The 25,325-nt window shown below is 45.5% G+C and overlaps 1 protein-coding gene across 2 annotated transcripts in view; it reads right to left on the bottom strand.

The window, feature by feature from the left end:
- PTPN11 (protein tyrosine phosphatase non-receptor type 11) overlaps positions 1-25,325 on the bottom strand; it is an 80,392-nt gene that overhangs the window by 33,808 nt on the left and 21,259 nt on the right. For both annotated transcript variants that reach the window (XM_086681736.1, XM_025933483.2), the window contains exons 3-6: positions 20,615-20,809; positions 18,171-18,363; positions 14,014-14,130; positions 13,213-13,326 (exon numbers count right to left, since the gene is read on the bottom strand). In XM_086681736.1, coding sequence (XP_086537862.1) covers positions 13,213-13,326; positions 14,014-14,130; positions 18,171-18,363; positions 20,615-20,809 — 619 coding nt within the window. The remainder of the gene's footprint in view (positions 1-13,212; positions 13,327-14,013; positions 14,131-18,170; positions 18,364-20,614; positions 20,810-25,325) is intronic.

Raw genomic sequence — 25,325 nt, 5'->3', positions numbered from 1 at the left:
TTCTCTGCCTCTAACCTCAGCCAGTCTGTCTATGCCTCAGCTTCCTCGAGTATAAGGTGGGGAAAATCCTAACTACCTACCCCACAGGGTCAGTGTAAGAGTTAAGGGAGATTACTACAAAAGGTGCAAAAACACGGCACATTGGTTGGACCATCTATTCAGGTCAGCCAGGGGCTCCCCCAACCCTGTATCAAGTTACCAATCGCCTCTTTCATGCGGATTTGGGGTCTGAACAGCACACAGGCTGAGACAGGCCTCTGGGCCCCAGGGTCTTCCAGAATGGACAAGCTCCAGAGCGCCTGCGTCCCAGGCACAGTCGGTGCTAACTGGCAGCGGCTGGCAGTTGTCACAAATTAGTAATGACCAACTGTGTGTCTCTCCCCCCAGCTCCTTCCTTAGTGCCCATTAGCCCATTCGCATCTGTGCCTGGGGCCCAAGTTGTCTGAACACATTTCGTTTTCCACAGTGGAAGGCTGCCCTCCATCCAGAGTGAGGCTGAAATAAAAAGAAGGGCGACTTTCCCTGCTCTGCCTGCAGAGGCTCCCCAACTGCACCCGAGACAATCAGCTGCCACCTGCTATGGGGTGCTTCCTCCCCAGCGCCAGGCTGATGGCCGGAAGAAGCAGAAGACTATCCAGCGAGCCGGCCCCTGCACGTCACAACCCTTCCATGGTTTATCTTCCACAACCTCCTCCCCAGCAGTCCCGGTGGCACACAAAAAAAGCTGCGAACGACCTGTCAGGCTAAATGTCACAGTGTCTCCAGCCCCATTCTCCACTGGGCAGTGGCAGGGATGCTAATGATAATGACAGGCAGAAGAAGGGACAACGTAAAGCTGGGATGCAGGCTGCAAGATCCCATTTTCCCCAAGTAACACCACAAAGAGTTTGGATCAAATGCCGAACCCTCAAAATGTGCCAGAGGTTAGTTACCATCGCCTGATTGCATGAGTCAAAACAGATCTAGAGCCAAAGGGATTGTATCAGATTTTAAGTCTTAAAAAGCACCAAGAGAAGCCAATTCCCTGATCCACACTGCATATTTACAAGCACCTGGCTGGCTCAGACAGTGGAACATGCAACTCTTGATCTCAGGGTTGTGAGTTCGAGCTCCACATGGAGTGTAGAGATGACTTAAAAATAAAATCTTGGGGCGCCTGGGTGGCGCAGTCGGTTAAGCGTCCGACTTCAGCCAGGTCACGATCTCGCGGTCCGTGAGTTCGAGCCCCGCGTCGGGCTCTGGGCTGATGGCTCAGAGCCTGGAGCCTGTTTCCGATTCTATGTCTCCCTCTCTCTCTGCCCCTCCCCCGTTCATGCTCTGTCTCTCTCTGTCCCAAAAATAAATAAACGTTGAAAAAAAAAATTAAAAAAAAAAAATAAAAAAAAAAATAAAATCTTAAAAAAACAAAAACAAAAACAAAAACGAAGAAGAAGTGCCCAGGAGCATGACCAACTGTGGATGGGACAAGTGCTCACGTGCAGAACCATCCCCTGACATTTATGACCAGGGAACACTCCTGCTTCCCACCCCCGGGGCCCCTCCCAGCCTAAATGCCAGGGGCAGCGTCCCCAGTCACTATAATGACCGAATGGGACCCCCACAAGGCTTCAAAAGCCCTGATTGAAAGCCACTGGACCTGGCTCTTGACCAGAATGTCAGGAATCCAAACAGAGGAGCAGGTTCAAGGAGAGACAGACAGGCAGGAAACACACTGGCAGAACCACGCATCCCCAGGTACCACAATGACAAGGGCCCAGTGACCATTCTGCCTGCACTGTTCCAGGCAACGGGGACAAATCACAAAAGTAACACCAGCAACCATCAAGGCCAGAGCAAACCACAATTACCTTGCCTTTAAAAACAGAACTACAAGGGCGTATATACTGCATGGGGTAAGGGAGGGGTGGGGATGGAGAAACAAGACTGGCGAAACGTTTGCAAGTGTCAAGGGTGCGGGTAGGGGAAGAGAAGGTCCATCGTACTATCTTCTCTACTTTGGGGTATTCAAAAGCTTCAATAACAGAAGGTTTTTCATGAACAAAATAAAAGCTAGAAGTGTAAAAGCTCCTACCGGCTCTGCCCCCACCCCACTCTTGGCTGCAGCCTCCCGAAGGACAGAGAGGGAGCGGAGCAAGACTGCCAGGCAGGTGGGCTCCTGGCCCTGACGCCGTGAATGATTATTAGGACAGCGGTAACCACCTGGGCAGGATCCGAAACCAGGCCTGCTACCCGGTCTGAATGACCCTCTGTGTTCCTCTGGCATCCGTCCTGTGTGCAGAGGACGCTGCAATTTCTCATCCCGTCCCCTCCGCTGCAAGCTCTGCAGTGTCGCCAGGCGCCACGGGCGGGTGAAAGCCCCCCGCATCCTGATACCACGCCGCACAGCCTGTCGCCGTTTCTCTGCTGTGGGATTTGGGCAGCCTGTCCTGAACGAGTCCTCAGCACCACCCAGGCACGAAGGAGCAGCTGCAGACTCTCAGCGCCAGAGAAGGTCCCAACTGACGGATAAGCACTTAGGAAGGTGACGGACAAAATCAACCCAAGACCTGGTTCCCCTCCCGGTGCCTGCTGTAAGCCCAGACGCCCCCGTCCTCCCAGAAGGTGGAGAGCAAGTAGGAAAATGAATTAAAAGGCATGGTGCCTCGGGGGAGAACAGGTTCTGACACACAAAACTGCAGCAAGCAGTACAAGACAAATCTATAATTAAGTGTGGAATTAATTATGTGGTGTGCAGTCTAGGGAGTGAGATCCATGAAAACGAACCGAAGCAGGTTTCTGGGAGGAGCTAAGGCCTGAAGCAGGTGAAGGATTTAGACAGGTCCAAGGAGGAAAGGAAGCCATCCCAGCAAGTTAGGGAAGGCAAGCAATGTGGCTAAGAGGCGAGAGTTCTTCAGGGTGAAGGAGACCGGTCGATGAGTCTAGAAGCTGTGTGCCAAGAAGTGGAGGCAAATGGGGTTAGATGTGGAGAGTCAGAAAAATGATGGCGGGCCTTGAAAACCAGGCAGAAGAATCTTCAACAGCTGAGTGACAAGGTTCTGACACACGAAGTTCACACCACAGCCAACCATCTGGCCCCTGGGGACAAGTTTCTCACTTCTTTTTGGGCTCTAGTTTCTTGGTCAAAATGAAAATGCTGTGTCTCACGTAGGAAACAGGGAGCCACTGATGGTTTCTGAGCAGAAGAGAGACAGGAGAAATGCTGAGTGCAGGTTCACCTGAAGGGTAAACGGAGGGTGAGAGGCAGAGGGGAAAAGAACAGTTCGTGTCTCTTGGGGTGACGAGAGCCTGTACCTCTGGTGTCAGATGAACTCCTGTCTCCACGAATGCCTCCCTGGGCGGCCCTGAGCAGGTGCCCTGACTTCTCAGCATGCCCACAGGTTACTCCACCTACCCCACAGGCCTGGGGATGCAATGAGATGACATTTGATGCCCCAAATGCGGCACCAAGTAGACAACAGACGCGTTTCCCTCCGCCCTCTAAGAGCAGAAAGACATTAGGAAAGAAGAATCAACAGCACTTGGTGAATGGCAGGGTATGGCAGAAACGGGACAAAGAGGAATTGAGAGAGGCTCTGAGGATTCCAGCCCACGGCACCCAAAGATAAATAGCATGAGTGCCAGACACGGGGCAGTAAAGGGGGCGGGAGGGGGTATTTGGTTTAAAGGGGAAAATAGTAGGCTCCTGTCTTCAATGCTCAAATTTGAAGAGACAGAACTGTGAAGAAATATGGAAGGCATCATTTAAAAGGCAAAACCAGAGCTCAGAAGCAAGATAAACTTAGGGGGAACCAGGATACGATAAGAATGGATGTGCTCCCCAACGAAGAGCGAACCTCAAGCAAGATGAGCGGAGGGCCCCGACCACGTTGTGGAGAACCGCTGGAGTTAGCCAGTCAGAAGAGGAAAAGGCAGCGGCCAGCAAGAGGCACAGGAAGAGGAAGAAGGAATAAACCAGGTGTGTGCTGCTGCAGGCCAGAGAAACCAAGGAAAGAACACTGTGGGAATGAGGAGCTGGATGGTGGTCTCAAAGGCAGCACACGGAAGAAAGAGGCTAGAGCAAAGACTACTCGTGTCACAGTAACAAAGCCACTGCGGCCTTCCGCCTGTTGGCTCAGTGATGGTGGAAGCAGTCACGGTTGGAGGTTAAAGGAGGCAGGAGGTCAGAAGAAATGGCCACAGCGCAGGCCCACCTGGTGAAGAAGACAGGAGATGACGGCAGACGCAGGGAGAAGCAAAGGTGGTTGGGGGCCAAAGGGAAAGGTGACACAGAGACGCGAAAGTGCCCGAGAGCACCTTCGGCTCTTACTCTCTGTAAAGACGTCAAGCGGCTCTGGCAAACTGAAATGACTCTAAAAAGGAAAACCTGACACTGGAGGGGCAAAGAACAGAACAGAGAGAGACGCTGGAAGAGAAGCAGTCCAAAGGAAACAAAGGAACTTCTCCAGGACGGAACGTTTCGCTTGCCGAATGAAACCTCCAACCGCTGCAAAGCTCTGCCCACGGGAAGGCAGCAGCTCTTCTATTCAAGCAACTGGGAGCTTTGGGACCTACGTGGAAAATCCCGGCTGCGGCGCGGGACTGCAGCCTGGAGCACTTGCAGCCCAAGGCTGGAGCCCTACTCAGGGGCTGTGGTGAAGCGTGGTGGGGCTTGGCCACCAAGGGGAAGAGTTCTGCTAGAGATCGCCAGCAAGAATTATTATTCTAGACACAGCTTTGGGGTGCTGTTAAAGTCTTGTTTCCATAAGAGCCTAACTGTCTCGAAGCAGAATTTACAGCTCCCCTGAGCAGGATGTAATCACTTGAAAGAAATCGAACCAGCCTGTGGGCTTGAAGGCAGGCATTAGCTCCTCCTGGAGGCACGTCAGATGGCACAGTGGCCGAGGGTCCAGGACATCTGTGTAGCTGTCAAGGAAGTGACTGCGCTGCCCGTGCGAATGGAAAACAGCTTCAGACCACGACAGAGAGAGGCTTGCGTAATGGGAGGAGGATGGGCTTTAAACAAAAATCAAATTGCTAAGGCAAACAGGCTTTAAAGTGCTGGGAAAAAATAACCCCAGTGAATATGATGTTGCGTGGGGTTTGTATGGGTGTGTGTTGTGGGGTGTGTGTGTGTGTGTGTGTGTGTGTGTGTGTGTAAGTCAGAAACAGGAGATTCAAAGCTAAAATTTTTCTGAAATTCATCACTGCCACCCTGAATTAGACCCTATTGCGCAAGTGTATATAGATGGGTCTCGAAGACCGAAATGTGCATTCACAGCCCTCAAGCAGGGCCTCCACCTGAAAACTGCAGGGTAGTAAAGAGGAACATCTCCAAGCAAAGCCAGGAACATTCCTCCATACTTTTTAAGCATCAGAAAGCCATTCCCTATTGAATATATGCAAAGCATCTAAACCTAATACCACTTTCTCTCCCTCTCCTTCTCCCCCTCTCTTTCTCACTCTTCCCCCCACCCGTCCTCGTCTCTCTTCCTTTCTCCCTCCCCCCTCCCCCCTTCCCTCTGTCTCCCTCTCTCCCTCTCTCTCCTGAAAACAACTTGTATTCAACACTCAGCCCAAATACATCCTTTCTGTCTATGGTGTGCCAGGCTCCCCTGGAGTCTCTACCAGGACTACAGGAAACCAGGCAGGACTACCTGTCTTTGTGGGGCCCACGGACTGCTTTGGGTTCTTCTCTTAGATAATATGCACACAGCACACCTAAAATAGCAGGATCAAAGTGTATCTCTTTATTTGATCACCTTTAGTTGCATCTGAGCAAAAACCTCTCTTTATTCTGACAGACCTAGTAACGCCATCTGCTTCTGCGAATTCACGGAACAAGAGACAAACGTGAAAACAACGGCCACACGGAGTGCCCATGAACTCCAAGGAGAGCAGGTAGTATGAAGGAAAGGGCTGCTGCTAGTGCACCTGTAACAAGAACCCATCCAGGCACGGGCATGGGGATCCAGGAAGGTTTCCCTGAGAAAATGATCCTGAGGCTGGGAACTGAGGAGTGTTAGTAAGGTGAAATGAAAAAGGAACGTTCTAGGGGCGCCTGGGTGGCGCAGTCGGTTAAGCGTCCGACTTCAGCCAGGTCACGATCTCACGGTCCGTGGGTTCGAGCCCCGCATCGGGCTCTGGGCTGATGGCTCGGAGCCTGGAGCCTGTTTCCGATTCTGTGTCTCCCTCTCTCTCTGCCCCTCCCCCATTCATGCTCTGTCTCGCTCTGTCCCCCCCCCCAAAAAAAAAGTTGAAAAAAAAAAGAAAAAGGAACGTTCTAGTACAATCCCACCCATAACACCATATGAATAATCGCACCGCCATCAGATGTCTACCAGTTCAAATTTTAACAAGTCCAGAATGAAAGTTGATTACCTGCCCTCAAACCCATTCCTCCCAGCCTCCCCGTCTAGGTAAACCATGACTCTATCCTGCCAACTGCTCGAGCCAAAAACCTTCACCACATCCTTGCCTCAGCTCTGCCTTAACCACACGATGCGTTGACTCTACTTTCAAAATATCTCGAGAACCCAACCACCTCCACGGCTGCTACCCTGAACCAAGCCACTCCCATTTACCTGCTCTGGCTCCTGTGATGTGCCTCTCTGCGGGTCTCCCTGCCTCTATGTCCCCCTTGCAGAAAGCCTTCCATGCGGCAGCCAGCAAGATCACATCCCTCCTGTGCTCAGAACCCTCCTCACACTCTGTCACCAAGTAAAAGCCAATGCTGCTACACGGACCCATGGGCCCACGGACCCCGTGTCATCTCGCTCCTCTGTGTCACTCCACCCACATTCCCCTTCTGCCTGCTCCTCTCCGACAGTACTGTTTGCTGATGGTGCAACGTGCACGCACACTCCACGTTCCCACTTCAGGGCCTCTGCGCCGTTGTCCTCTCTGCCTGGAATGCTCTTCCTGAGGTTATCTGTATGGCCCGCTCCCTTATGTCCTTCAACTCTCTGCTCGAGTACCACTGCATCAGAGAGACCTGAGTAAAATGGTAATGACCCCATCAGCACGCCCTTCCTTTCTGGCCCTACTTTATTTTCTCTATAGCACGTATCACCCTCTCCCGCAACAAACATTCACTCGTTTCTTTGTTTTACTGTGTCTCCCCGTTGGCCATAAAGCTCCATAAGGATAATGACTTTTATTTGTTTCCTGCTGCATCCCCAGACCCTAGAACAGAACCCGGCCTGGAGTCTGTGCTTAATAACTACTTGGCGAATGAAGAAAATGAATACATCATGCCACCACCAGCGTCTCCTGTTTGGGGGAAATATTTTCAGGACGTCTGCCCGACTCCCGACAACACTCATCTCTAACAACTGCTTTCCCCTCCAGACACAGTTGCTCCAAGTGATCGTGTCCTTGGTACTCTCCTCAGACCAAGATGGATGGCATGTGAGCCCATGAGAATCCTAGACTTTGTACGAAGTTGCTAGTTTCAATGTCTGCAAGGGGCCAGAAGGAAGGTTTGTAAGTCAGGAAGCAGAGGAATCTGCTCAAGGAAAAGAAGGATGAAGCAGGTGTGTGGAGAGCAGGCAGACTGGACACAGAGAGGCAGCAAGACGGAGGAGGGAGAAAGGAGAGACTGGAGGCCAAAGGACTGCCAACAGCAAGATTTCCATCCACCACTTGGGTCCCACAGTCAGATGCAGCGTCAAGGTGCAGCCCAGTGTCCCCTGGGCAGCCCAGGCCTAGAGAACTCCAAAGAGAAGAACAGGCTGAGAGAGCGTGCAAATACTCTATCAATGCGGCCGTGCGATACGTACCTCGCCGAGATGTTCAGGGCTGAGCTCAGGTTTCAGGTAACGCACAGCGCAGGCACAAAATCATAAGATCATAACCTGCCTTTTCATTTACGTAGCAAGTGTCTCACTTCAGAATCTTACTTCATCCCAGCAAAGCTAGAACTATCCTCCTCCTCACATTCATAAGCAGAGACACACAAGAGACGTAAGATGTTTACACAGATCAAGAATGGGAAGCCTCTAGGAAAAAGTCAGACTTGGGGTCACAGTGTCTTCATCCTACAACACATCCTAGAAGAAGACCAACAACCCGAATTCATTTCAGAGGCCAAGGAGAGAAGAATCGAGCAGCTTCCCAAGAGACTTTGTATTTAAGATGCATCAAACACAGAAGTAACTCGTAAGTGTCTTCTGGGGGAACGTACCCGAAAGGACACACGGAACTTTACGGGCCACAACAAGACACAGCTGTCATTCAGAGCTCTGGTTCACCGTAGAGACCATCAGAGTCCTTGGTAAGAAGGAACTGATCCCAAATTATCACCTCCCGGGAAACAACTGAAGTACAAGTGCCAAGAGAATAATGCCTTGCTGTCGGGATCCAACTTCAGTTTCAGAGGGTTTAGATTGTAATGAGTCTCTGCTTCCACATATCTAGTTGGTTTCTATAATGGTTTGGTTCTGTTCTGAGCTGTATTCCCCAGGCCCCAACCTTAAAGGGCAATTGGCGGGGGGGGGGGGGGCCCTGGGTAGCTCAGTTGGTTAAACATCTGACTCTTGGTTGCGGCGCAGGTCATGATCTCACGGGTGGTGAGATCAAGCCCTGTGTCGGGCTCTGTGCTGAGAGTTCGAAGCCTGCTTGGGACTCTCTCACTCCCTCTCTCTGCTTCTCCCCTGCTCATGCTCTCTCTCAAAATAAATGAACTTAAAAAACAACAAAGGGTGTTTTTTAAAATTAACTGGATTTGAGAAGCAGATACCTAAGAGACCCAGAAAGCAGGTCACCAGCTGTTTAGGTCTGGTTTCAGCTGTCATCAGATGAAACGTTAGTCCTGTGCTCTGATTTAGCGAATGACAATTTATGAGATCAGCCTGACCTCTATGGAGAACAGACATGATATTGTTTTTTTCCATTTTTCCCAAAAGCCGGTTCACCGGCTTTGTTGTTAATAATGTATAAAAGATTACCTGAATCTGAGATGTCACAGCGAAACTATCAGGTCAGCATTTAGAAGCAACCTTCTTTTTCCAAGGCCAGGAAAGTCACGCTAGGAGCTATTCTAAGGTCACATCTTGACCCCACCGACAGGATCATGAGCAACACCCCTGATGCCACAAGCTTTCCGGGAAGGTCTGACTTTGTATCCCTAAGCACTGCCTAAGTGACGTTAGTGTTCAAGAACCCACCGGGCAACAGACACCCACCTCACTGCTGTCACTTTTTTTAAAGTTCATTGCCACTGTGAAGGAAAAGTGGTGTGGACGAATGATCGCCTCAGCTACCATTTTAAGAGAATGTGTAACGGGGTGCCTGGGTGGCTCGGTCGGTTGAACGTCTGACTCTTGATTTTTGGCTCAGGTCATGATCCCGGGGTCGCGAGACGAGCCCCATGTCGGGCTCTGTGCTGAGTGTGGAGCCTGCATGAGATTCTCTCTCTCCCCCTTTACCCCTCCCCAGCTTGCTCTCTGAATGAATGAACGAATGAATGAATGAATAAATAAAATGTAAAATGAACAAGGATATAGATTAAAAAAACAGCTCACGACCGGGGTGCCTGGTGGCTCAGTCAGTTAAGCGTCCGACTTTTGGTTTCAGCTCAAGTCATGATCTCATGGTTTGTGGGTTAGAGCCCCACACTGGCCTCGGTGCTGAGCATAGAGCCTGCTTAAGATCCTCTCTCTCTCTCTCTCTCTCTCTCTCTCTCTCCCTCTCTCCCTCCTTCCCTCCCTCCCCCTGCTCCCTCCTCTGCTTGCACACGCGCTCATTCTCTTTCAAATTAAAAAATTAAAAAAAAAACAAAACCTTAAACCCTTCTTAAAGGATCTAAGATTTAAAAAAAAAAAAAAAAAAAAAAAGAATTCCATAGAACTACTCTACAATCCAGCAATTGCACCATGACGTATTTACCCAAAGGACACAAAAATACAGATTCAAAGGGGTACATGCACCCTAATGTTTATAGCAGCATTATCAACAATAGCTAAACTATGGAGACAGCCCCAAATGTCCATCGACTGATGAATGGATAAAGAAGATGTGGTGTGTGTGTATGTGTGTGTGTAGATATATGTGTACACACACACACACACACACACACACACACTGGAATATTACTCAGCCATCAAAAAGAGTGAAATCTTGCCATCTGCAACAACGTGGATGGAACTAGAGTGTATTATGCTAAGTGAAATAAATCAGTCAGAGAAAGATAGATATCATATGGTTTCACTCATATGCGGAACTTAGGAAACAAAACAGATGAACGTATGGGGGAGGGGAGAGGGAAAAAAACCACAAGAGACTTAACTATAGAGAACAAACTGAGGGTTGATGGAGGGAGGTGGGCAGGAGATGGGCTAGATGGGTGATGGGTACCAAGGAGGGCACTTGTGATGAGTAGTGGGTGTGTTGTATTTAAGTGAAGAATCAATGAATTCTACTGCTGAAACCAATATTGTGCTGTATATTAACTAAAATATAAATTTTAAAAAATTCCATAGATACCAAAGTATTTACAAATAAAATAACACGGTATCAGGGATAACTGGCAACGTTGATAATGATGCACGGGGGTTCTTTATACACATCTATTTTATATAGTACATTCAAAAAAAAATTTTTAAGTTTTATTTATTTCAGTAATCTCTACACCCAATGTGGGTTTCGAACTCACAACCCCGAGATGAAGCGTCATATGCTCTTCGGACGGAGCCAGCCGGGCGCCCCTCAACATTGTTTCTTAATCAAGTAGGAAAAAGCACTTCTCAGTTCAAACAAACTGCATGTGTGTGCACATGTGTACGCATGATGATCAGGAAAACGTGAGCAGTGACTGATATCCATAATGTTAAGGCATTACTGTTAATAATTTTAAGCGTGAGCATGGTACTCTAGTTATGATCTTTTGAAACGAAATAGTTACAGATGAAAAAACACCTGGGATTTGCTTCAAGATAAGCCAAGGCAGGGGGAGGCAGTGGGGAGGAGTTAAAAAAAGACTGGCCACAGGGCACCCGGGCAGCTCAGTTGGTTAAGTGTCTGACTCCTGATCTCAGCTCAGGTCTTGGTCTCGGGGTCGTGAATTCAAGCCCCATTGTTGGGATCCACACCGGGCATGGAGTCTACTTTAAAAAAAAAAAAAAGACTGGCCACATATCAACAACTGTCAATGCTGGGTGACAGACATATTGCTGTGATTATACCCTGCCCTCTGCTCTTGGATAGATATGAAATTTTGCATAATAAAAACTTTGGAAACATAGGTTTGCCATTCCAATTTCTGTACTCATCCTGCCTATCTCATGAGGCTTTATAAAGACTACATGGAATGAATGAAAACAAGTGAATGGAATTAAATGACCAGAAATGCTGCTCTTTATTTTCGCCGCTGGTGGGACACGGGGAAGAAAGCAGTGGGCTTGAGATTTAAAAATTCTGACTGATTGGGGCACCTGGGTGGCTCAGTCCGTTAAGTGTCCGACTTGAGCTCAAGTCACGATCTCACAGTTCGTGAGTTCAAGCCCCGTGTCGGGCTCTGTGCCGATAGCTTGGAGCCTGAAGCCCGCTTCGGATTCTCTGTCTCCCCCCCTCTCTCTCTCTGCCCTGTCCACACTTGTGCTCCCTCTCTCAAAAATAAATAACGAACATTAAAAAAAAATTCTGGGGGCATCTGGGTGGCTCAGTTGGCTAAGCGTCTGACTTTGTCTCAGATCACGACCTCATAGTTCATGATTACAAGCCAAGCGTCAGGCTCTACGCTGACAGCCCAGAGCCTGGAGCCTGTTTCAAATTCTGTGTCTCCCTCTCTCTCTTCCCCTCTCCTGCTCGCTCTTTCTCTCAAAAATAAACAAACATTAAAAAACACTGGTTTTTAATCTGAGTCATTATGCTGATCATCGGTTTCTCAGTGATGCCCTTCATCACTGTCTTCCCTCTCTTAACTAGAAGCTCCCTTTTTAGTTTTTAACGTTTTTAGGTATCTCGGAGAGTACGCTGGTGGGGGAGGGGCAGAGAGAGAGGGAGACAGAGGATCTGAGGCAGGCTCTGTGCCAAGAGCAGCCAGCCCGAGGTGAGGCTCGAACTCACGAACCACGAGATCATGACCTGAGCCGAAGTCGGATGCTCAACTGACTGAGCCACCCAGGTGCCCCTCAACCAGAAGCTCCTTAAAGACAGAAACCCTGTCCATCTTGTTCGACATAGTGTCCTGGGCAATAAGTCCAATGCCTGGTATGAAAAAATAAAGCTGAGTTCAAGTTCCTGTTCAGCAATGTGGAGCGGGGACTGTGACTGTTCTATTCTGCACCCAACCTCAGCGCTGCGGTGCAATCGGTATTTGTGGTATGGTGCTGGACGGTTTACTTAACCTCCCCAAGCCTCAGGCTCCTCCTCTGTAAAATGGAAATAAAGTCTATCTCAATAAGCTGATCTGACCTGTAGCCACTTCATGCGGCCATTCATTTGTTCCACATTTATTGATTCTAAAAGTCCTACAGAAAGTAAGTAATAGTCCGTCATTACCATAAACAGAATAGTAATAATAAAGTGACATAAACATTAGATAAATGTAAATACCCATTCAACAATTATTTATGGAGTTTCTACTGTGTTCTAGGCACTGTGCCACATGCTAGGGGTAACTATGAAAGTAAGTACAGTATGATCCTTGTTTTTGAGGAAGTTTTCAATCAAATGGGTGAGAGGAGAGAGAACACGATCACAATGTGAATTGGTAAGTGACATAACAGAGTAAAACAGGAACATAGCACATTCCCTCTGGGGACATTCTCCTACCCAAGTTGGTTTCAGGAAAGAAATCGGTTCACTTCCCAAAGTTATAAATGTCAACTCCCAAATTAAAACCACCATGAGGTATTTCACTTTCACTTATTCACTGCAATAAGGCTATAGATTCTCTCTAAAGAAGCCAGCCAATGCTGGAAATCTTCCAAAGGAATTAGATCCTTTTGTTTTTCTGGGTTTTTGCCAGCAGTCCAAACCCAAAGAGCCAAATGGAGCTATTGGCTCATCCATTTAATATTAACTGCCAACTCCCTTCTCCCAGAACACAATGCCCTTCTATTTCAGAGAAGCCCCCTCAGCAACTTGCTCCATGTCAATCAATGGCTGAATTAAGAAAGAGCACAGATTCAATTCTTTCAGATCCAATTCCAAATACAGGGCCAACTTCTCTCTCATTAAAAATAGGATTTAATAACTCATGCAAAAAAAAAATTTTTTTTTTTAATAACTTACCTCAAATTCTTCCCAAAAGCCTTGTTTGACTTTATCTGTGGTCTCAGCTAATTTGCTTAGTTCTCGAACCCGGCTTTCTATTTCAGCAGCATTGATGCGTGTTGTGTTGAGGGGCTAATCAAATTCAGCAGTTGGTGTGAAATGAATAAAGTATTATTAAAAAAAAAAAAGTGTTAATACCAAAAAAAAAAAAAAAAAAAAAGAGTTCCATCTTGATATTTGTAAGGCAAGGACAGGAAATTCAAAGGATATAGTAATTCACAACAAAAGTTTTCAAATACAGTTTCACTTTTCTGTTTTGTCAGAAAATGTATCTTTCTTCAATCCCCACACACACTTTACTCTGCTGATATAAATTCAAACCTATTTTTCTTCAGAAATCGATCCCAACATTATTTGGGGAGATGATATAATTTGCCACTAGGTGCTAAGAGGGAACTCTGAAGTAGCAATAACTCCAAAAGGAGTAAGTGTAATCACCCAAAGTAAACCAAAGGGAGGCCTAGAACGAACACTTGGTAAAAGCTTGCCTTAGAAACTCCATAAAGCCTTTTAGAGATACACCTGGAGGTATCATGGAAATGACATAATACCTGGAATTCGTTTCCAAATACCCCAGGGGAAGAGCAGTGGAGTGCGGTAACAATGAAACAAGATTTTTAAGTTGATCACAATTGAAGCTGGGTGATGGGTGTATGGAGGTCCATGATACTATTCTACTTCTGTATATTTAGAATATTCTGTATCAGGATTTTCTAAACTCCGTAAGGAGATGAAGCTTTAGCTTTCTAATATTCTCACCTGCTTGAGTTGTAGCACTGTGCCCAATGTTTCCACCATGGGGTTCTTCTTGTAATGCTCCACGAGATCTGTCAAAGAGTCAAACCGTTCTCCTCCACCAACATCATATTTCAGTTCCTTTCAAGACCAAAAAAAAGAAAAAAATCCTATTACCTTTATGTCAAATTATTATTTTTCCCAGCTGAAGTACAGAGACTGACTCTCCCCCAAAGAAAAAATGGCTGTCGTAGTACAAAGGAGAGAGAGCAAGGATGATGGAACAGGAAAGGCCGACTCAATGGGAAAGAGCTCACCGTGGGGTGTGAGATCTAAGTATCCCTCAGCACCAGGGGCACAAAAGTCTCCCCTTCATACGTTAACTAAGTAGGTTAAAGAAACGAAAAACAGCATTATTTACTATTTACTTACACTCTAGGCTAAGCAACCATACGGCAGGCTGCTGAAGAGAAGGTAAATAACAATTTCTCTCTGAAATGCAACAAACTCCAAGGCTGGCTAGGCAGCACTGAAGCCCCAACACCCATGTCTCTATTTTCCTCTTCTAATGAAACTTTAAAAGGGAAATTATAAACAGAGACCAGGAAATTTTCTCTGACAAAAAGATCAGAATAGGCGACTTCAGGGAAACAACAGGAAAACAGTTAAACTCAGAAAATGCAAAACCCCAAAAATTAAATATGAAGATGTTTGGGTATGATCTTTTATTTAAAAATAAAACTGCGGTGGGGAGGGGGAGAAGCACTTTCAGAATGACAAAGGACAGACCTCTGAAAATCCATTCTTCCATAAAAGCAACAAAAATACTGGTAAAAACTGTCACCGACTTTTTCAGAACTCTGAAAATTAACCAAGGACTTGCACCAGTCCAAGGAACATTTATTTGAGAAAATGATTGAATCTTGGCAAGGAGCAAACCCTGGCATTCTAACTTGCCCTCTCTTCCCATACACCTCTCTCTTTCAGTAGCCTTGAAAACCAACAGCCTCATAACCACAGTAGCTGCGAGAGCCAGCAACACAGCATAGCCAGAGGGGACAGAATGGATTTGGAACCCTCTCAAGGGACCTATCCCCGGAGAATATTCCCTACAGGCAAACCTTGCTTTATTGCACTTCACTTCATTGTGCTTTGTGCTTTGCACTTTGCGGATACGTTATTTTTTACAAATTAAAGGTTTGTGGCAACCCTGCATCCAGAAAGTCTATTGGCACCATTTTTCCAACAGTATTTGCTCACTTTGTGTCTCTGTGTCGCGTTTTGGTAATTCTTCCGATGTTTCCACTTTTTCATTATTACTATATGTGTCACGGAGATCTGTGATCGGTGATTATGACTTCCTGAAAGCTCAGACGATGCTTAGTGTTTTTAGCAACAAAGCATTTTTTAATTAAGGTTTGTTGTCCGTTGTTTTCTAGACATACTGCAACTGTACACTTAATAAGATACAGTATAGAATAAACAGAACTTTTATATGCACTGGGAAACCCAAAAAACTCATTTGACTTGCTTTGTTGCAATATTCACTTTACTGCAGTGGTCTGGAACTGAACCCATAATATCTCTGAGATATACCTGTATTGGGCCTGCTTAGCAGCTCCCTGGAAAAGCCCTGTTTTCAGAGCTTATGTTTACTTGACCTGACTTAGAGTTCACTCAGCCCTGTCTTCAGGGGATCTGCCAAAAACAATCAGCAGCAACTGTTTAATATCAGAGCAGCCTGAGGCAGCAATACCAACCAGTTAAAGCAAATAAGAGACTGACCAAAACGGAAAAAGGAAAATCTGGGTGATGTCCACATAGGGCTTGGAAAACCTCTAACATAGAGAGGCAAAACAAGAAACAAACTCTTAACTGTAGAGAACAAACTGATGGTTACCTGAAGGGAGGTGGGTGGGGAGAAAGGTTAAATAGGTGATGGGGATCAAGGAGTGCACTTGCTGTGATGAGCACCAGGTGTTACACGGAGGTGTCGAATCACTATATTGTACACCTGAAACTAATTATTACGCTGTATGTTAATTCACTCGAATTTAAATCAAAAGTTAAAAACAACAACAGGGGCGCCTGGGTGGCGCAGTCGGTTAAGAGTCCGACTTCAGCCAGGTCACGATCTCGCAGTCCGTGAGTTCGAGCCCCGCGTCGGGCTCTGGGCTGATGGCTCAGAGCCTGGAGCCTGTTTCCGATTCTGTGTCTCCCTCTCTCTCTGCCCCTCCCCCGTTCATGCTCTGTCTCTCTCTGTCCCAGAAATAAATAAATGTTGAAAAAAAAAAAAAAAAAACAAAAAAAACAACAACAACAACACCTCTAACATATTCTTGAGAATCCAGAGGGCTATGTGACTGTGCAGGGCTGTGTGAAGTGTAGGGAAGATCCAAGAAATCCCTTATCTTTACCTCTTGTTGACCTTGAGGTTATGCACAAACAGAAGGTGAAGGCTAAGGCAGAGTTGGAATCGGCCAGAGCGCTGAAAGTATGCCCCAACACACACCCACACACACAGAGCCCTCCCCGCTCTCCCCACTGCCCCCCGGTAAAGGCTAGGAGACTAACCACGCAAAGACTTCAGTGGCTACACATAGCAAAGAATACAGGAAAATCATGGCACACAGAAAGAGTAACAACTACAGCAACAATAAAAAAATAGCGACAGCAAACCCTGGAAAAGCCGGCGTCTGATTTCCAGAGTCTTCACACTGTATCACTTAAAATGTCTAGTTGCAAACAAAAAAAAAATATGAAACATGCAAAGAAACAGGAAAGTACGGACCAAACATGGGGGAGGGGAGAACACTTAATAATAGAAACTGTCCTTGAAAAAGCCCACATAAAGACTTGAAATCAGCGAGTATAAACATGTCCAAAGAACTAAAGAAAACTTACTTTATAAATTAAAAGAAAATAGGAGGATGTTGTCTCATCAAATAGAGAATATCACAAAAACCCGTACACAAATGTTTACGGCAGCATTATTCACAATAGCTAAAATGCCCATCCATTTTTAACGGATAAACAAAATCTACTCTAGCCACACAATGGAATATTTGACAATAGAGTTTATTGACACACGGGACAATATGGATAAACCTTGAAGACATTATGCAAAGTATAAGAAGCCAGACACAAAAGCCATGTTACATAATTCCACCTATACGAAACATCTAAAATAGGCAAATCCATGAAAACGAAAAGTAGATTAGTGGTTGCCAAGAGCTGGAGAGAGGGGAAATGATGGGGAGTGACTGGGAATGGACACAAAGTTTCTTTTCGGGGTGATGAAAATGTTCTGGAATTAGTGTCGGTGATTGCATCGTATGTGAACATACCAAAACCCACTAACTGCTTTAAAAGGGCGAAATTACATGGTATGTGAGTTGTACCTCAATAAAGCTGTTTTTTAAAATATTTATGTAATTAAAAAAATTTTTTTTGAATGTTTATTTTTTGAGACAGAGAGAGACAGAGTATGAGCAGGGTAGGGGCAGATACAGAGGGAGGCATAGAATCCAAATCAGGCTCCAGGCTCTGAGCTATCAGCACAGAGCCCGACACGGGGCTCGAACCCACGAACTGTGAGATCACAACCCGAGCTGAAGTTGGACGCTCAACCAAATGAGCCACCCAGGCACCCCTGAATTTATGTAATTTTAAAACTGAAGCAGTAAGTGAACAGTTTCTATTTAAGAAACTACGTCAAAACCAAGTTTGACATAGTTGACGAAGAATCAACCTCCTTAGTCCCATCACCACATTAAAAACAAGAAACAGTGAGTTCAATTCTCCGAGCCTGAATGCAGGAACTCTGTAACATGAAGGCAAAGGCAGTCGCAGGCCAGCCTGTGATAGTCCTAAGGAGGAACCGAGGTCACCACTTTAGAAACGTGGAAGAGTGAGGCTGACCGACTCCAGCCGCAATCAAGCAGACACAGATTCGATAGTACGGGGCAGAGGTGATTCACTGAGGCAGGATTTAATCTGCCAGAGGTAGACTGGAAGCAAATAACAAAGTCCTGAAATGATGAAACAATTATAATAAATAATGTACTAAAAGCATATCAGCCTGTAACTAAACGAGCAAAGAAAATCTGACGTCGGAAGTGATGTCGGTCTTCACCCAAAGACGACCTTTTGCCAGACCCGTAGTTCAAGTGCGGCTTTACCTGACAGCGGATCATAACGTGGGTCACTTTAGACTTGCCATCGCTGCTTTCCCCTTTGTCATCACCAGTTCGGACAGAGAGAACAAAATCTCCAGGATGGCTCTGGCTCTCTCGTACCAGAAAGCTGCCGTGTTTTCCTTTCTCCGTCAATAATTTCTCTGCTTCTTTCCCAGAGAGGTGTCCATGAAACCACCTAAATTTTTTTAAATGAAGATCAATTGAGTTCTGCCATGAATTCACAGCATTCTTTCACAAAACTGCCATACACAGCGAGCTCCTAAACAATTAAAAAACAGACACAGTCCTCTAAGAGATTGGTCAATCCCGCACAAGGCAGAATTTGCAGCCCAAGCAGGAAGGAAAAATGGCAAAGATGTTAAGAATAACCATTCAACTTTTTAAATGAGCCTAGTCATTGGGAAACAAATGTCCTCAATCTTTCCTATTTTCGTTTCCATCTCCAGCTTTTAAAAATGCATTTTGTCATTTCTCCATGCCCTACCCTAAAAGGATCAACTATTTAAACACAACCATTTAAAGAAACTAAAAGAGGGGCGCCTGGGTGGCGCAGTCGGTTAAGTGTCCGACTTCAGCCAGGTCACGATCTCGCGGTCCGTGAGTTCGAGCCCCGCGTCGGGCTCTGGGCTGATGGCTCAGAGCCTGGAGCCTGTTTCCGATTCTGTGTCTCCCTCTCTCTCTGCCCCTCCCCCGTTCATGCTCTGTCTCTCTCTGTCCCAAAAATAAATAAACGTTGAAAAAAAAAAAAAAGAAACTAAAAGAGAAAATCATGGTAGAAACAGAAAATCATTTGAATGTTTGCCCTTGCTTTGGTATGTGCAAATTACATAAGAAAGGATTTTCATTATAAATGAAGCATTCCAAATGTTTTAATATGTCCAACCAATACTTTCAACAGCCTCCAAGTTTTCTGTCAATACCTTTGGAGCACACACTGGGCTATCATTTCAAACCCTAATGCACATAACTTCTAGAGCAGGGGTGAGGGATTTTGTTAAAAATGTGAATTCCCATGCCTCACAACCAGAGGTAGTGATACATGAAGTCCGAAGGTGGCCCAGCAACCTGCATTTTCACCCAGCACTCCAGAGTCCTGATGTAGGCCATCAGAGGACAGACTCTGAGACAACAGTGCTCTCAGATACTATAAAAAACATCTTGGGGCACCTGGGTGGCTCAGTCGGCTGAGCATCCAATTTCAGCTCAGGTCATGATGGTTTCTGAGTTCGAGCTCCATGTCGGGCTCTGTCCTGACAGCTCAGAGCCTGAAGCTTGCTTCCAATTCTGTGTCTCCCTCCCTCTCTCTCTCTCTCTGCCCCTCCTCCACTTGAGTTCTCTCTCAAAAATAAACAAACATTAAAAAAAAAAAATTTTTTTTTAAACATCTTAATGGGGTGCCTGGATGGCTCAGTTAGAAGAGCATGTGACTCTTGATCTCAGGGTTGTGAGTTCAAGCCCCATGTTAGGGGTAGAAATTACTCAAATAAAAAACAAACTTTAAAAAAATCTGAACCTAGTCATATTAATCATGTGGCTTTTTCCCTCAGAATCTTGGTAAGAAGGCAAGCACTATCATGGCAGAGAGTACTAATGGCTCATCACTAGGGGAATATACTTTGAGTTCTTTTTCATCCACCCTCAACTGAACAGAGTAAAACTTAGAGATAAACTGAGGTGGCTGGCAGCCTTTTGCTTGAAGCTACAGTGGTAGCTGGAGAAACAAACTATCGGCATACAAAGAGGTGCAAACTGAAGAAACCTACCTGAAGATACAAAATATACAAACCTACTTAAGAGACCCTGAATTTGTACTGAGTCAGAGAGGAGACTGGGGCTGTAGAAAACCAATAAAAGCAATAAAAATAGGTCAAGCCCTGACTTTCATCAGCTTAGTTCCAACACAAGGCAGCAGGGGTGGGGGAAGATCTCTGAAATGACAGAATTTCCTCTAAGCAAGGTCATTCTCCACATTTGTGGATACTACATAAAAGAACTGATGAAAAATCTGACCCTCTGAGCTCTCTGCTTTTCGGCTTCTGAGCTTAAACTGACATCTGTTGGCGGCATTGCTGAATAGCTGGTCAGGAGCTACTATTGAGAACTGGTGCTGTTTTGGCATCTCCATTATCATTTTTCTCTCCTAACTCTCAAAGATTATCAGCTCAAGTCCAATAATCCTAAAATTACCGCATGTACCAAGAACATACAGGAATAATCTGAGATCCCTGTAAGGAACACTGATGGACACTTTTACAAGAAAAGGGGGATCTGAAAGTAATCTGATCCCATTTCTTCCTTCAGTAAAACTTTACTTGAAAAGGTTACAGCTTGAGCAACAGATCAAGCCAAACCCCCACAAAGCATTCAGAGAACACCTACAGCATGGGAGAGACGCACAGATTCTGGAGTCGCTAAAAGTCACTGACCTTTCAGAGGTAGGGTCTGCACAGTTCAAAGGATATTTGAGCTCAATAACATCTCCATTCTTCTCTTTTAATTGCCCGTGGTGTTCCATGTAATACTGGACCAGCTCAGCCAGAGTGGCAAACTTCTCCCCTCCGTACAGGTCATAGTAATCACCGGTGTTCTGAATCTTGATGTGGGTGACAGCTCCATTTCTTCTAAAATAGTCCATTAGGGGAGAAACGAAAACTAGTAAAGAGCCACGCTAGTAAAAATGGATCTCATAATTCAATAGCAGATTTCACCTAAACGTGGAAACACACCCAAGAAACCGGTTTACATTTCTCCTGTAACAAATGCAGTGAGTCAAAGGACCACGTGGTCAACCATTTCAACACAAAGGGCTCTGTTTATTGGTTCCGTTCCCTTGTACAACTTCTATGTTCAAAGTCTGACCTATCGGGGGCACCTGGCTGGCTCGGTCAGTCAGTGGAGTGTGTGGCTCTTGATCTCTCAGGGTTGGGAGTTCAGGCCCCCCATAGGATGTAGAGATTACTTAAAAATAAAATCTTTGAAAGTCTGGCCTGTCAAACTGCATATATTAAGTGACAATAATTTTCCTCATCATTAATTAATCGAGACGCATATATTAAAGTTAAACATCCATCTATCTTGTAATCTACTAAATCTACTCATTAAGTATTTTGCTCCCCACAAAATGAAACTGTATGGCTATCAAAGACTTGTATAAGAATATTCATTGTAGCCTTATTTGGAATACAAAAATATTGGAAACTCAAATATTTAGCATCAAAATGGATAAATAGTTGTATAGTCATACAATAGAACACAACATAGCAATTAAAAACAAAAGAAAACAACACTGATACATATGACACGAACAAATCTCAAAAACATTACATTAAGAGAAAGAAGCCAGGGGATACCTGGCTGGCTCAGCTGGGAGAGTATACACTTGGTCTCAGGGTTGTGAGTTCGAGTCCCATGCTGGGTGTAGAGATTACTTAAAATCTTTGGGGCACCTGGCTGGCTCAGTCAGTTAAGCGTCCGACTCTTGGTATAGGCTCAGGTCACGATCTCACAGTTCATGGGTTCATGGATTTGAGCCCCATTGTCAGTTCTGAGTCTGCCTGTGACTCTCTCTCTCTCTCTCTCTCTCTCTCCTCTGCCCCCTCCCCTGCTTGCACTCTCTTCTTCTCCCTCTCAAGATAAACATTTTTTTAAAAATCTTTAAAGAAAGAAAAAAAGACAGAAAGAAAGACAAAAAGAAAGACAGAAAGACAGAAAGAAAGAAACAACTATCTCACAGACCACCTATTAATCACAAAAAGAAAGGGGCGCCTGGGTGGCTCAGTCAGTTGAGCGTCCAACTTTAGTTCAGGTCAGGATCTCACAGGTCCTGAGTTCGAGCCCCCCATCGGGCTCTGTGCTGACAGCTCGGAGCCTGGAGCATGCTTCGGATTCTGTGTCTCCCTCTCTCTCTGCCCCTAACCCACTCACATTCTGTCTCTGTCTCTCTCAAAAAAATAAACAAACATTAAAAAAAAAATGTACTCATAATCACAAAAAGAAAAAGGTGCCTTTACAATGGGAAAATCTGGCAAACACCTCAATCAAGTGATTAAATTGAACACCCCCAAGCGGCTCCTGAGCAGCTCAGTTAGTGACACATCGTACTCTTGATTTCAGCGCTGGTCATGATATCTCATGGTTCGTGAGTCCAAGCCCTACATCTTGCTTGGGATTCTCTCTCTCTCCCTCTCTCTCTGTTCCTCCCCTGCTCTCTCATACGTGCTCTCTCTCTCTCTCTCTCAAAAATAAATATGATACAATACAATACAATACAATACAATACAATACAATACAATACAATACAATAAAACAACACAACACAACACTGAACAGCCTTGAAAAATGGGACAAGCAGCCCCCATGTGCCTCCCACTGTGAGTTAATGGGGCGGGCCAAACACTGCCCCTGTGGTGCACTTGCCAAAGATGTGTCATCTGAATTTAAAAATGAGGAAACGATCAGCAAATTGAGATTGAAAGACAACCTACGAAATGACTGGCCTGACTGGCCAAAAAGCCAGAAGAGAGAGAAAAAAAAGAAAAGGTCAGGAGAGACTAGAAACATAAAAATTGAATGCAATGAATGATCCTTGACTAGATCCTCCTGAATCTAGTGTGGGGTGGCAGGTGGGGCACGAGATGGGACACGGGGTGGGACTCAGACACTTGCAATCACTTCAAAAGCCATTACTGAAATAACAACGGAAATCTGAATATGAATATTAGACGGTATTATAGAAGCAAGGTTAAAATGTATTACCTATAATAATGATTTTTTTCAAGATATGGAGTTTCTTTCCTTAATGTTTATCTTTGAGAGTGAGAGAGAGAGAGAGAGAGAGAGAGAGAGAGAGAGCAGGTGAGCAGAGGAGCAGCAGAGAGAGAGGGCAGAGGATCTGAAGGGCTGAGAGCAAGCACAGAGCCCGATGTGCTACTCCAACTCACGAACCGTGAGATCATGACGTGAGCCAAAGTCAGACACTTAACTGAGCCACCCACGCACCCCTCATAACTGAGTCTGTAGTTACACAGGAGAATGTTTTTGTTTATCAGACATAGACACTGAAGTATTTTTGTTTTGTTTTTCCCAAGGAGGACTCTTGCCCAGCGTGGAGCCCAAGACGGGCTCGAACCCATGACCCTGAGATCAAGACCTGAGGATCCGACTCTTGATTTTGGCTCAGATTGTGATCTCATGATTCATGGGTTCAAGCCCTACATCAGGCTCTGCACTAACAGTGCAGTAATAGTGCAGAGCCTGCTGGGATTCTCTCTCATTCTCTCTCTCTCTCTCTCTCTCTCTCTCTCTGCCCCTCCCCCAATTACACCAACTCAAAATAAGTAAATTTAAAATAATAATAAAATAAAATAAAGGTAAAAATAGGGGCACCTGGCTGACTCAGTCAGTGGAGTGAGCAACTCTTGATCTCAAGGTTGTGAGTTCGAGCCCCATGTTGGGTATAGGGATTATTTAACATCACAATCTTTTTAAAAGTTTTAAAACAAAGTAAAAAGTATGTTGATTATCTGCACTTTGCTTTCAAAAGGTTCAGGGGGAGAAAAGTAGACACACAAACACACACTCAGAAGGGACAAACATGACAACATGCTGGCAGGTGAAGAGAAGGTGGGTGGTCACATATTCATCTTTCAACGTTTCTATAAGCCAGAAATTTTTCAAAATAAAAAGTTGAGGGGCAAGGAAAAAAAAAAAATCCCACCAATTCTCTAGTCCTGGTCCTGCCGCTGAGTAGCTGCGAGACTAGGTTACTAACTTAACCTCTGGGTCTCAGCTTAGTCACCTGTAAAATGAAGATAATTGTGGTACTTATTCATAGGTTGCTGGGAAAATTAAATAGAATGATATGTGTAGAGTGCTTGGCACAAGGGCCTGGTGCATATGTCAAGTCCTCAATCATGTTTGCTGTCACCATCATGATCATCATATACTCTCCATACAAACTCTTACAGCTCAAATATCACACAACATTTAAGTTAGAGGTCCGTGCTGATTCAAGCCCTGAGGACTCACGAAGACCCATTCCTTGTATTAAAACACAAGAAAAAGTTAACGACGGGGGCTCCTCAAAAACTAATCCAAGCCAAAAAGAGGTTTCCCAAGTCCCAAAGGGATCCTAAATAAACCCACCACAGTTTATCCAACCCTCTATTGTGGGAGTGTTTTCAGTTTGTTTTACATTTTTTGAACAGTATGGCCAACATCCTGTTACAGGTCTCTTTGAGCAGGTGGGACGGTTTTTCTAGAAACTGACCTTCTCTTATATACTTATTTCCCTTACTCTAGATTATTCCAGGAGCTGTAGTGCTACTGCCTTATCATTTTGCTTTTATTATTACTATTTTCAAATAAGGAAGTAAGTAAGATGTGTTGGCCATACTGTTCAAAACATTTGAAACAAAAACAACTCAGTGTCCCACAACAGAGGACTGGATAAACTGTGGTAGGTTCACAACATTTAAGTATAGCCATCAAAATTAAAATTAATAATTAGATCTCTATGTACCAGCACAGACCTCAAAAAGTTTAAACAGGAAGTTGCAGAATAATAGATACATTCTAAGGCCTGTGTATGTGAATTCTAAAAACACACAAACCAACTTTATATTGTTCACAATAGCAGCAAGACAGTGCAAGTATAAAAACACATTCAGGAAGGATACATGCCAACCTCTCGATGGCGGTTTCCTCTGGGGAAAGAGGGAGGGGATGGGACTGGGCAGGGGAACAAACGGGACCACAACTTCCTCAGTGAGGTTTTATTTCTTGAAAAAGAAAAGTGATCTGAAGAACCTCTTCAAAAGCATTTTTCCCATTAAGAAATCAACAGAAGGAAAAGGGAAAACGCAGGCAACCAGGTTCAGGACGTGTGGAACCCGGATCAAGCGGTGGTGACGACGGTCTGTTCACCTCACCCGCGGGGGTCTCTCAGGGGAGAAGACGTGCCCATCATGACGCCCCTTCTGCTGTATTCCCATGCGCCCACTCTCGGGAGGCCTCGCCTGAGGCCCGTGAGCAGGCTCGTGTCGCATCTGACACGTGGGCCAGGCCTCGCCATGGGCCAGCAGGCAGGCCTTCAGACTCTCAGGGAGGGTAGCAAGCGGTCCTGGTGTGGTCTTAACG

This window comes from Puma concolor, chromosome D3 (genome assembly GCF_028749965.1).
Source record: "Puma concolor isolate L17-30 chromosome D3, mPumCon1.1.hap2, whole genome shotgun sequence".
NCBI classification, from domain to species: Eukaryota; Metazoa; Chordata; class Mammalia; order Carnivora; family Felidae; genus Puma; species Puma concolor.
The sequence above is the reverse complement of the archived record's forward strand: the minus strand, read 5'-3'. Positions and strand labels throughout refer to the sequence as shown.